Raw genomic sequence first — 12,690 nt, 5'->3', positions numbered from 1 at the left:
TGACTATTTTGGACATATCTTGTTCTTGACTATATCATTTGACAATCTGACTCTTTTCCTCTTTGCTCAGGTCACTTTTCTTGCCCATGGTCAAAGTTGAATAGGATTTGCATAATAATGTGGCAGTCTTATATATACATGGTTTGTGATAAAGGACATTAGAAAGCTTTGTAGATTCAAACAAAAAGGGTTTTGTTTAAGCACGAGGCCTTAAATTCATCATACTAAAACTTTTTTTTTCTTAACAGCAGCCTCCCGGATTTTCAAGAAAAGATTACTTGCATAATAATTTGACATGCAGTGCACACATTCAGTCTCCTTTTTAAAGACATTTTATTCTGTTTTTTTGTCATTTGTATTCTATTTATCACTCAATCATTTTCAACCTGTACTTTTGATCCCTGCGCTGCTCTAACAACTGAATTCCCCTGATGTGGCACCAAGAAACTTTATCTTAGCTTATCTATTAACCCAACAAACAGGTCTAAAAATATCCTTCAATAAAAATACAATATTAAAAAAGAGAATGACACAGCTGTGTGTGTTGTAGGAGTTTGGTTTAATATTGTACTGAAAAATAAATTAACGAAAATAACTTTAAAATGCAACAGAAGACAAAAAAAAAAGGAAAAGAAATGAAAATAAAGATCCAGATTATAAACATTCTTTGCCAGCAGGGGGTGGAGTCGCAGTGCTCATGTAAGATTAAATTTACAAATATATATATAAAAAAGGAATTTATTAGACATATCCACAAATCACGAAAGCATTCCTTTACATCCAGTGAGCTGAATCTGTCTACCACCCAAACCGTTGTTCTTCCAGCTACAAAAAGGTCTAGAAAATTTATATTTATATATGTATATATTTCATACACATGCCCTATGTGTGGATGAGGCTGTAAAAAACTAAACTGTACAAAAACAAAAAGCACACAGCGGTGATGTTGTGGATGGAATGATGATTAAATAAAGAAAATATGATTCAGTAAAACAACAACGTGATGACATCCGACCCCTGAACTGAGGTCGATGTTTGGAATGAACCTTTCAGTCATCCGATTCACGGATTTTGGCTTTAAAAAGGAAAAACTCATACCATCTTCACAAAGTGCTCAAGTTATGTGGGTGATGCGACAGCTGAAATGATTTTTAGTGTTTTACTAAACGGCTTCTGGTGCTTTAAAAACAGGAGGAGGTGGTTCAGTCGCTCAGATTTGTCAAGATGAAGAGGAGGAGGAGGAGGAGGAATGACAGACAGGGAAAAACACCCGAGTTAAATAATTAAATATTATCTACAGGTCTCAGCTGAACTGGACTGGAGGAAAAAATTAAAAAGCTTCATTCTCTCAAACACGAGCAGTCAGATCAAGACGAATCAGCATCATCATCATCATGAACCACCAGATTAAATATGGAGTCTGATATCCCAAAATAGAAGAGTGAAGGAGTGGCTCAATAATTTGGTAAATATGCATTTTCACTTTTTTTGGAGATCAATATCAATCTGATGTTTGTGTGTAAAACACAGAGCTGAAGCCTTGGTGGAAGGATGAACATCGTTTGTCAAGAAAAAGCTCTTAAACCGAGACTCCAGCTCTGTACTTGAGACCAATCTCAACGTTTTGCAAAATTATGAACCTTAAAGTAAAGAAGAAACTCAAGGAATATAAGTCAATACTGATGTCATGATCATGTTATCACCGATAATCTAAAAATAACCATAGAATAAGATAATCAAGTCATAATCTGGTCTAAAATGAACCAACTACAGACACTGTGTTGGTCTGATGGTTGGTGTGTACGTCAGTACACTCAGCATGTGACCAACTGACATTTAGATGGACACTTCAGGGCTCAGATGGTTTTAAGGAAAGATTTTACTCACAGTTCTACTTTCCCTGAATCAAACAAACTCATGGAAGTCTTGTAGTTCAGTTCAGTACGTTCGGTTTCACCCGAAAGCCATGATAGTTTTTTTTCTCCTGATGCTTTTAAACATGGAGAGTGAAAATACTGTATATCATTCAGGTTTTTAGAATTTACAGACATTTTAGCAAATTTCACAAGAGCTTGAAACGTCTGTGAACAAGCAGAGAAGAAGATTGAAGCATAGTGAACATCTGAGCTGCTTCCTGCTCCCACAGCCACAGTAATGTGAAAAATCTTAAAACCACTGATGAAAAGTTTCCATACGTACAAATGTGCTGCAAATTTTGACAGAATTTGTCAAAAGAAAACGTGAGTGAAGGCTCAGTTCCATTCATGCTGTTCATCTCGTGCAATACTTCAAATTATGCATGAAAATGCACTGAGAGAAACACGACTCCAGACTCTAAACTTCACATTTTTTCTGGTATCCAGCAGCAGGTTGAAACATGAAAGTTACTGTTATGATCTCACAGCCATCAACTTTCTGCCAAAGAATGAAAAATGTTTCTCGTCAGGGAAAAAAACACTGTTTAAATCCGACATTTTCACAGACTCGCCATGACAGACTGTGGAAATACTGGATTTAAACCTGGGAAGAGAAGATGTCTTGATGCAACCAAACGCTGGGTAACAGGAAAGAAAAAAAGAACGACACGTGACTGAATCACAGAGTAACTTTCAGCTCAGGTCACAAATGGAGCTGAGCTAGAAAACAGTGAGTTAATCAACACAGATCAATCATCTCTGTTCTGAACTATTTCTTCATAAATAAATGAAGTAAATATTTAAGACGCCACAGACAGGACAATTTCTCACACGTTCATAAACTTGTGACAACACCGGCATTACACAGGATGAACTAAAATGATACTCCGCGAGACGTAAATATCCTCATCATGGACTTCCACGTGCTGCTGTGACTCGTTTGTGAGGTCACTACAGTTACAGGATAATATCTGCACGTGTGGAACGCGTCCTCCGAGCGGATTTCAGACAGTTGTAAAAAACCGAACTACCACAAGTCTGCAGCTGTTACTGTTTGAGTCGGTTTGTCTGTATAATCAGAGCTTAACGTCGATTTCTGGACGAGCCTTACAAATGTTTTAAGTGGAAGACAATCCCAGACCTTTCCACCGTTTCTCACATGACTTAAGTCTTGTACTGAAATCACATGATGATCTGATCGCTGAAGAAGACTGGGATAAAGTCCGGCTCTGGTCGCTGGGTAACGGATTAAAAAAACATACTGCAGGTGTAAACAGGCTGCAGATGAGGACAATATAATATGTTATTTTCCCTGGAGAAATTAGAAATTAAAATGATTGTACAGTATTTTTAAACATTTCTATCTCAATACAGGAACATCAAGCCTCATCAGCCGGAAAGATTTAATAGTGAAAGTCTGCGACACAACCTTTGACCCCACATCAAACAATGGGTCGTCATTCTTTGATTTGAGAGTGATGTAGGTTAGCTGACAGCTAAAACTGATGAGGTAAAGGCAAAAATAGCCAGAGGAGCGTACCAAACTGTGTGCAGTCAAACGTCCAGTCAGATCTGTGGCAGGATTTTGGTGTGATCAGAGAACGTGAGAATAACGTTGTCAGTAGTTTTGCTGCATATAAAACCTTTAGCCTCTGACAGCTGCACGGTTCTACGCAGGTGAAGATCTGACTGATAACTGAAGATGACCGGTTAGTTCTGGTGTGGGCAGCTTTGGAAAACTGGATGCGTGCAGGACCCTGGACTGGGATGTGGTTAAAAGCTCTGGGAAAAGCTAAGCGAATATTTACCTGTGGGGAGGATGAATCTCAACGCTCAAGTATGTCTTTGTTGATCCTCCGATGACCTTACAGATTTGTGGCCATTTAAACAGTAACATTAGTGTCAAACTTTTTAGTGTCAGTATTTAATCAACATCCCTCCAGTGTCGTTTACACATTAAGCTAAACTTGGTCAATCGACGTGCACAGGAATGTATGAACATCCACGAGTTTGTGATTCTGGGTAAGTGAGAAAAACCGTAAGATCTCCCTGAAACCAAACTGTTGTCAAAGTCTTTAAAACCTTGTTTCAGCTGCAGTTTCCTGCCTGTGTTCATCAGTCCGCTCAGTCTGAGAGCCTCTGTGAGTAAAGCTGTAAACTTTGGTTGTGACTCCTCCTTGTGACGCCACCCAGCGACAGAAAGAAACCTGACGGGAACGACAGGAAGGAGGAGAGGAGGGAAACCATGAGGAGGGTCTGTGGTCATGCTCTTCATTCATACATTCACATAAATGGGAATCATTAATGTTGTCGTCATCCTACAGGTGAGCACACACCTGGGATGACACTCAGTGATAGAATAATGGCCCCTCCCACCAATAAATACCTTAACCCCGCCCACTGACAAATAATAAAATACATCACACTGCTTCGTCCGGGTCTACAGCGAGTCCTTAAACCTACAGCCAGCACGGTGGGGAACCATCATCTACAGTCAGAGGACAAAAACTGATTTACACGTCTCAAACCGTCCTAAAAACCGAGCAGAGGGTGAGGGAGGGGGAATTAACGTGACGGGACCCAGGTGGCGTGCTGCTAGTTTTTCTTCTTGACATTGTTGTTTGAGGCAAGCCGGGGCCGCGGCGCCGGGATCAGGCTTCCCAACGGGACTCGACTCCGGGCCACTTCGAAGAGTTTGGAGAAAACCTGGAGGAAGAGGAGCAGAATGAAGAGGGTTGGTCAGGTCATGCGAGGGCGAGGTCCTAAATACTAGAGCTCAGTACAGTCGACCAAACCGCCGATGAGAAGAGAATTAATCAACCAAGTTTCCATCCTTGTGGTTGTTTGACTCAGCAAACCAGTCAAGTTCCAGATTAGTAATAATAATAATAATAATAATAATAATAATAATAATAATAATAATAATAATAATAATAAAAGGTATTCGGTGTATTTTTTTATCACTATATTGACATGAATGATTCCACTGAAGAATTTCCAGAAACATGTCGTCCTCACTTACAGACCAGTTTTACAGATTCACAAAGCTGATGCTGCAAAACTGGACCAAACAAGAGAACCTGCACATAAGTGAAATTCCTCAGAGCTCACCTTTCGAGGAGTCCGCTGGAAGCATTGAGAGAGGAAATAAAGAGGAAGGATTAGAGGAAGAGGAAGGTGAAGGATGACAAAATAAAAAACCTCATGGTCTCAACTATCAGTAAAAACGTGTTACTCTTTTAAAGAGAGCACAGACACCCAGAATGAAAACAGAGTTATTGCCACAGTAATAGATCTCTGGCAATGAGGCTCTCAGGAAGTGATGTCATCTGCTGAGCTGCGCGTCCAAAAAGAGACATGCAACTGTTTATTTACACAAATGTATGTTGGGTGTGATGTCAGACGCAGCGATGAAGACTAGAGGACAGAACAGACAGATAAAAACACAAGATCTGTCCTCTCACCTGTTCCCAGAGGGTTTCAGCCACCTGGTCGATGACTCCTCCCACCTCACGGAACTCTCCAGAGTATTTGACGTAAGCCCAGATGCAAAGCGCCGTCAGAGCCACGCCCATCACCAGGTTACACAGCGTGGCAACAGAGTTGATGCCCACAAAGCCTGTGACCAGCGACACAACGTACATGATGAACATGACGGCAAACAGCGTTGCAGGCGTTCGCGCGGCGTAGAAGATGTTCTTGCCGTCGTTGTGCTTGCTGAAGTTGGCGTAGGCCTCGTCGAGCTCCGCCTCTAGCTGCTCCTGGTAGCGCCTGCAGAAATCCTCACCGCCCATCTTCTTAACGGCGCGGAAGTGTCGCACCGACGCCTGCCGCAGCTCCATGTGACGGCGCTCCAGCTCTGCTGGGGAAATGTAGGGTTTGTCTCCGCCGCAGACCTGCGCAAAATGAGAATTTTTATCAACCAAATCCTGAAAATGTGAGTTGCAGCAACAGCCGACTCAAACATCAACAAACAGGAAGTGATGCGTTACCTGCTCCATACTTTTGTTGTATACATCTTTGGCTCCTGCTACAGCTGCAAGGTTATTAGCTTCAGCTGTTGCCTGGGTAACAGATGACACAACATGCAGTTAACACATTAATAAACTTTATTGATCACACTCAATATAACAGACAGTTACAGATCAGGAGCTGCATTCAGAAACATCCTAAAAACCTAAAAAGTTCTATCAGTTGAACAGAAGGAGACAGAAAGTTTGGTCTTAGTGTGGAGGCACGAGGTATGACTCCTTCTTTCTCTGAAGAACGTGATTGGCTGATCCAAAAAATGTGAGGGAAAAAAAAGTACTATTAGTCATAATGGGATTAGAATTGATTGGTACGTAATGTAATATATAATATTTCATTAAGAAACATCTCTGTTGAATAAGCTGTAATATAATAATGTAATATAATAATTGCCACACTTTAAAAGTAGCCGACAAAATGTTTGAAAACACAGCTCTACTTGCACAGCCGCCAAGTCACATGTTGATACGCGTTATTCATTTACCATGTTAGTACTTTATATATTTCATACTAATGGATGAAGCCTGTAATGTTTCTGAATGTTCTGTTGTGAACCTCAGAGATGTGGACAAAAAAACTGAAACTGTTTATGTGGGTCAAGTTCAATCTGAAAAGTAACTGAACCACATGTTTCCTTCAAACGATGCACAACAAAGTGCAACAGGCTTTAATCTGTGTTTTCTCTCGTTTGGTTGGTGTCAGAGGTGTTACCCAATCAGCAGTGGATTTTAACAGCGCTGTATTAACGAGGCAGGGTGTTCAACGCACCACCGTTTCTGTTAAACACTGTGCTACGTTTTGACGGGACTTAACTTGGTTGTGACAGATGTAACAGACCCAAATCATCACTGCTGCACCGTTGCTTTCACCTTCATTTCTGCAATTACTGCTTCAGGTGGGAGATAAACCTGCCCTGTCTAGTTTTATTAATTTATTTACTTTTAGAAAGCACTTTGTAACACTGAAGAAAAATGCTATGTACATAAATATTGTTATGTGAATCTATCTGTGTTTTGTGGAATTATTTCTTCTGAAATACAGAAAGAACATAATAAACTGTGCAGCAGCAAAAAATCCATAAAAGGTTCTCAAGTGTCTTGGTACATTTAAAAGTGCTATACAAATTTAATACATTATTATTATTATTATTATTATTATTATTATTATTATTATTATTATTATTATTATTATTATTGTTGTCATGATTATTATTTATTTTTTAATATTTTTTGATGATAATGAGGCAAAGTTTATTTATTATCACTTTAAATACTCAGATAAGAAAATCAGGGTGCATTCTGGGACATGTAGTTTATGGACACTGCACTTTAATAACGCAGCATAGAAATGTCTCATGCAAATTATATTCTCTGGAGGCTCCTGGGAGCCACATGAAATGTGGTGTCAGGCCGGATTTGGCTCAAAGGCCTCAAGTTTGACACGTGACCTTGAATATCGAAACAACTGGAACCAACGTGGCGCACTAACAGGAGAAGTCACAAGAAAATCGGTGCATTTAGAGGAGGGACGAGAAGGTCTGTGTGTGTCTCTGTGCAGCATGTGTGACAGCGAGCAGGTGGGAGGGGCATGGACGTACACGATCAGTGAGGTTTGTTTCTTGTCACTTGTCAATGTTGGAATGTGTCCAGCAGGTGGAGCTGTTTAACAGTGCAGTGCATCGTGTTGAGCTGAACTGACCTGCAGCATTGACTTTGGGTGAGGAAGTTCCTCTCCCTGGTAGATCTTCATGTAAGCCTGGAAAACACAACAGGCAGGTAACAGTTAGGTGGAGAGAAGAGAGAAGTCCAACTATAAATGATCTTTCTGGAGACATAAAAACAAAGATAACGAGAACTATATAAACTTATTACCAGTTTAACCACCAAAAAAGGTGAAAAACAGCCTTTTCTGACTCAGGAGAGCTCAGTGAAATCATTTAAATGAAAACTCTTTGTGGGGAACTGAGTTTGAAATTATGACTCCAGATGTTAGCCTGCTGTTAATGTGAAAGCATTATTCTTACTGACCCCCCAGTACAATGACTGAAAGGCCATGTTGGTATGAACTCACTTTGAAGTAGTGCAGCAGGTCTCTGCAGGTGATTTTGACTCCTCCGATCTCTTTTTCCACCAGGTTTTCTGGAGAGAGCAGAGTCGGGACGAGGTTCACCAGCTCCTTCTTAAACTCCTCATCGATATCTGAGACGCACAAAAACCACACGTCATCCGAACTGAACGCTTCGACACAAGCTGGGTGCACTTCTTCAACACTTAGCTCACAACCTTTTCTACACAAGTTAGTAAAAAGTAGAGCTGCACATTAAAATAAAAAAAGTCGTACTGTGATTATTCTGACTGAAATTGTGATGAAGAAGACTTTTAGACAGAGTCCTCTCTGCAGCACTACAGTAACTCAATACTGCTGTTTTCTCACTCATTTTTCCTTTTTCAAAAAATTGTGATTTGATTCTGGTTCTGTCGTATGTGGCCATATCGTGATTTCGATAATATTAAAATTAAGTGTGCAGCCCTAGTAGGAAGTCAGTTTTCACTTGTCAGATTGTTCAGAGAAGTCATTTACACTGGATATAAAGAAAGACGGGGACAGCTTGTCCTGCAATGATGATGATTAAAAAAAAACTGAATTATCAGGATACAGCAGGATAATAAAAGTGGCTAATTAATTTCATTCCCACTGTGAGAGCTGATCATGTCCTAGGAAACAGTCTCCATATAGAAAATATAAAAAATGCATATAAAATAAACTGTCCACAGCAACATTAAAGAGTAACTTTAACCGTCGACCTGGCAGCTGACAGGTGCAGACTGTTATTCGAAGTGTCTGGACTCAGATTTCCAGACTTCTTAGAAATGTTTCAGACCAGACTTGACATTTTGAAGCTATAACCCACCAGGCTTTACATTTCAGATTGTCAATCCAGCCCTCAGAAAACTTATTTACCCTGAACATATTGATAAATTTGATTGTTTTATGTTTAGTCCCTTTAAAATAAGAACTGAAAAAGTTACACAAACAAAAAAAAAACCTGACTAATCAAATTTCCACTGCATACAGATACGTTTTTCAGGTCAGATTCCATTTCTAGAAACACTAATATTATCATCACAAAACACAATTTATTTAAACTCAACAGAAACTAAATAAAACTCACCAAAAACCTCTTGGTTCATCTTTCCACAGTCACCACCTCCAGTTTAGTTAGATGTGAAAATATTCAGGCTGAAGATGAACTGCTGCTCCTCTGACCTCTGACCTCCCTCTCACTCCTCTCCTGATAGTTTTTACATCTAATTCAGTAAAGTTTGTTCCGACTGAACAACCAGAGTTGGAGATTGTTGGAACAGATGAACCAAGACGTTTTGGTGAGTTTTATTTAGTTTCTGTTGAGTTTGAACAAAGTGATGATGATAAAACGACTGTTTCTCTAAATGCCGTCTGCGGGTTTTATAAGAGTTAAATATCGTCTGTCTCTGGTTGTAAAGTGTCCTATTCTTTAACAAAACTTTCCATCTCTGTAGGGATCCATCCCACAATGTTGTCAGACTCAGAATAACTATCTGAGCCTGTCAGTGGCAAAAACAAGCACTTTTACTGGACGTACTTTGAGGGTTCACATCTGTCCATACAGATTTCACTGCAGCCTGTCTGACAGCTGACGGCTGCGGCACAATACTGGACCAGTTTAAAAAAAAGTCGTCCCCATTAATCACACAGAAAACATGGGGTCCAGGCTGAACAGGTTGTACTTAAAAAACATACTTAGAAAGCTGAGGTTTATTCCTTTCGGTGTAAACTTTTACAGACTGTTTAAAGTTTTCAGCCACGCTGCAGTGATGAAGGTTACGGTTCCTTTGGCGGGCTGGTTGTTGTGTCTGTGTTTCACCTCTGAGCCGTCCGTCGAAGTGAGGGTTGGTGGCCACCTTGAGGCCGGGGTGCGGCAGCAGGAAGCAGCTGATGTTGGAGAAGCAGGAGTGGATGTGTTTCCTGACGTTCTGCAGCTCCTCATGTTGGTTCTGCTTCACCTGAACACAGACACATCAACTCATTTCTATCAGTCTGTAGATGTTAAAATCAGACACAGAATCTTCTGCCTTTCATTAGGTGAGTTTATGGGCGAATGTCTGATTTCCATCCTGTTTTCTACTTTGTTTTTCACCATCTGAGGTTTGACTGACACTCTTCATCTTCAGCACTATGATGGTTTCCTGACTGGAGATTTGGCGCCACCTGCTGATTATCTCGTTTAACCACCTCTTAATGATCACATGACTGAAGTAGATGGAAACAAACATTCATTCACATTTTATTTCACTGATTTTCTCAAAATTCAGTTTAGATTTGTGATATGTTTTAATGTAACCCGGGTGGATGCAAAATTTGGTTTTGATCTGATGACAAGTGTAACAAGGCCAGAGATGCAGCTAACAATACCAAAACTTTCTAATCATTAAAAGCTGCTCTTGAACTTAGAGGAGAGCAGTGGGTCATTATTTCTGTGGCAGAGGAACCATCAACAGGCTAAATACTCCAAAATATAGGAACACTTTCTTTGTTCTTTGTTGGTTTTTAAATTCAGCCAGTGTATTATTTATTTCAATTCCATTAACTGCTAAAATAACAGCTATTGATGAGCACTTTTACTTTGAAAATGGAACATTAACCAATGCTGATGATCTGATTTGACTAAATCAAACCTGGATATTCATCATCTGAAGCTCTCTGAAAAGACCACCAGTGAACTCTCTCTATGTCAGGGGTACAGATGCTGAGGCTCCTCCCCCTCCTCCTCCTCCTCCTCCTGCACCCCCCCCCCCCCCCCCCCCCCCTTTCTTTTCTGTTACAGCTCATAGTTCTCATCTTGTTATCTGAACAGATTTGTAGCTTTCGACACACGTTTTACCTCACAGCTGTGAAATATCTCCAAATGAAGCTTCTTTTTCATTCAGCTACAGGTGTTGGAGCGAACTAGTCGTGGCTCGTTTGAATGAATGATGCTTGTGTTGTTGAGTGCACAGAACAGAGAACAGCGGTGGAGAAACAAAGAGCACATGTACTAAACAACTCAATATTGTTTGCTCAGACAGTTTGGCTGTTTGATGAAATACCAACAGTGTAACATAGAAGAGAAAAACTGAAACAGTTCCCTGTTTTCGTACAGCTGCTATTGACGCCAGAATCGATCTTTATGAGGGAGATGTAGTATTGAAAGGATCAATATTTCAGGATTTATCAGCTCATCCATAATAAAAACACGGCTAGTGATCCAGACAAGAGCCTGAAACTCACCTGCAGACGTTTCTCCAGGAAGCTCTGTCCTCCCTCCAGACCGTACGGATGTTCGTAGGGGTAACTCCAGTCTCTGATCAGGAACATCAGAGTCTGAACACAGGGACACATTCAGGTTACTGATCAATCAATAATTGATCACAGGTCACAGCACTTTTCATGTGGATGTCCAGTCAGTGTTGATGGTAAATGTAGTCAACTGAAGCACTAAACTTGTCAGTGTGTGCAGGGGCAGACTCTGGTTCTATTATGTGACTTGAGCTAAACGAATATATGAGGGGTTTTCTGTAAGGAGCTGAGAGAAAAATTAATCTGGTCTCACCCACAGTTACTTTGTTGACCAAAATATAGCAATAATTGACAAAAATACTCATCTAGCACACCTTCTGGATACACTGACGCAGCTGCCCTTCATCATGTCTGTCTGAAGGCAAACAGTCTCTAAAATCAGACTCTCTAAAGAATAAATGAACATGTTGAGCAGTTCTCACCTGAAAGGGTTTCTCATAAACTTCCTCCATGGCCAGTCGTCCATACTCAGTGAAGAGCTGAGGAGAGGAAACAACCAGTCAGCTGAAACTCAAATCAAAAACACCACAACAGAGTCATAACGCTCAATTAGTACAGGAACAAATGTGTGCATATCTGATTGTTAGAGCGGCTTCATCCGGTCCATGAAAGCTTTTCCATTTACTGCTCTACACACTCGCTGTCTGAAAAGCCTTTAATGCTGCAGTAAGAGACACCATTTGATTTCATTTGGAATAAAAAGAAGAAAAGCTGCGTTGAAGTGGGCCTGACTGATGTTTGTTGCTTCACTGCAGCTGAAACACTGTTTTAAATTATAATCTCCTGCTCAAAATAATCCATGTGCGCCCTCACTGTCTGACTGACAGGTGATCTGAGGTGCAGTGATGAGCAGCCGGGACCAAAGATGGAAGAGAGATTTCTGTCAGGGTTTCGGTCTGAGCCCGTTTCTGCCTCATATGGCCGCCTGCTGGGTTCAGTTCAGAGGTTAATCCTGACCTGAACACATCGTGAAAACACCTGATATGGAGCTCCTGCAGGAAATCTGCTGGATTAGAAATCAACATGAAGCTGCTCTGCCAGGTCAGACAGGGAAGGATGGGGAGAGGGACACGCCAAACAAAGTAGGGCTGCAAACTTTACCAATGACTGAAGATGTTATTGATGATTGATTACAGGGATAGCTCACCCAAAAATGAAAATTCAGTCATTATCTTCTCGCCCTCACGCTGACTGAAGGTCAGGTTTACTTTTTTAGTCCACAAAACTCTGCTGGAGTTTCACAGGAAAACAGTGTTACAGAATCTCCTTAACAGTGGAGGTGAATGGTGACCAGTTTTCAGACGGAAAAAATAAATAAATAAATAAATAAAATGCTTCCATACTGCTCGTCCGGTGTAATCCATGTCTC

General features: G+C 40.6%; 1 protein-coding gene across 2 annotated transcripts in view; it reads right to left on the bottom strand.

Annotated features, from left to right (window-relative positions):
* Positions 1-540: 540 nt before the first annotated feature.
* LOC146329319 (atlastin-2) overlaps positions 541-12,690 on the bottom strand; it is a 32,574-nt gene continuing 20,424 nt past the window's right edge. The window contains exons 6-14 of one of the 2 annotated variants that reach the window (XM_084714568.1): positions 11,744-11,800; positions 11,253-11,345; positions 9,850-9,988; positions 8,016-8,143; positions 7,644-7,700; positions 5,909-5,980; positions 5,381-5,812; positions 5,028-5,042; positions 541-4,622 (exon numbers count right to left, since the gene is read on the bottom strand). In XM_084714568.1, the coding sequence (XP_084570694.1) occupies positions 4,512-4,622; positions 5,028-5,042; positions 5,381-5,812; positions 5,909-5,980; positions 7,644-7,700; positions 8,016-8,143; positions 9,850-9,988; positions 11,253-11,345; positions 11,744-11,800 (1,104 nt within the window). In that variant the 3' untranslated portion in view covers positions 541-4,511. The remainder of the gene's footprint in view (positions 4,623-5,027; positions 5,043-5,380; positions 5,813-5,908; positions 5,981-7,643; positions 7,701-8,015; positions 8,144-9,849; positions 9,989-11,252; positions 11,346-11,743; positions 11,801-12,690) is intronic. The other variant, XM_084714569.1, reaches the window with a different exon arrangement.

The sequence above is a fragment of the Lutjanus erythropterus genome, chromosome 3 (genome assembly GCF_056507025.1).
Source record: "Lutjanus erythropterus isolate fLutEry1 chromosome 3, fLutEry1.hap2, whole genome shotgun sequence".
In the NCBI taxonomy this organism is placed as follows: domain Eukaryota; kingdom Metazoa; phylum Chordata; class Actinopteri; order Lutjaniformes; family Lutjanidae; genus Lutjanus; species Lutjanus erythropterus.
The sequence above is the reverse complement of the archived record's forward strand: the minus strand, read 5'-3'. Positions and strand labels throughout refer to the sequence as shown.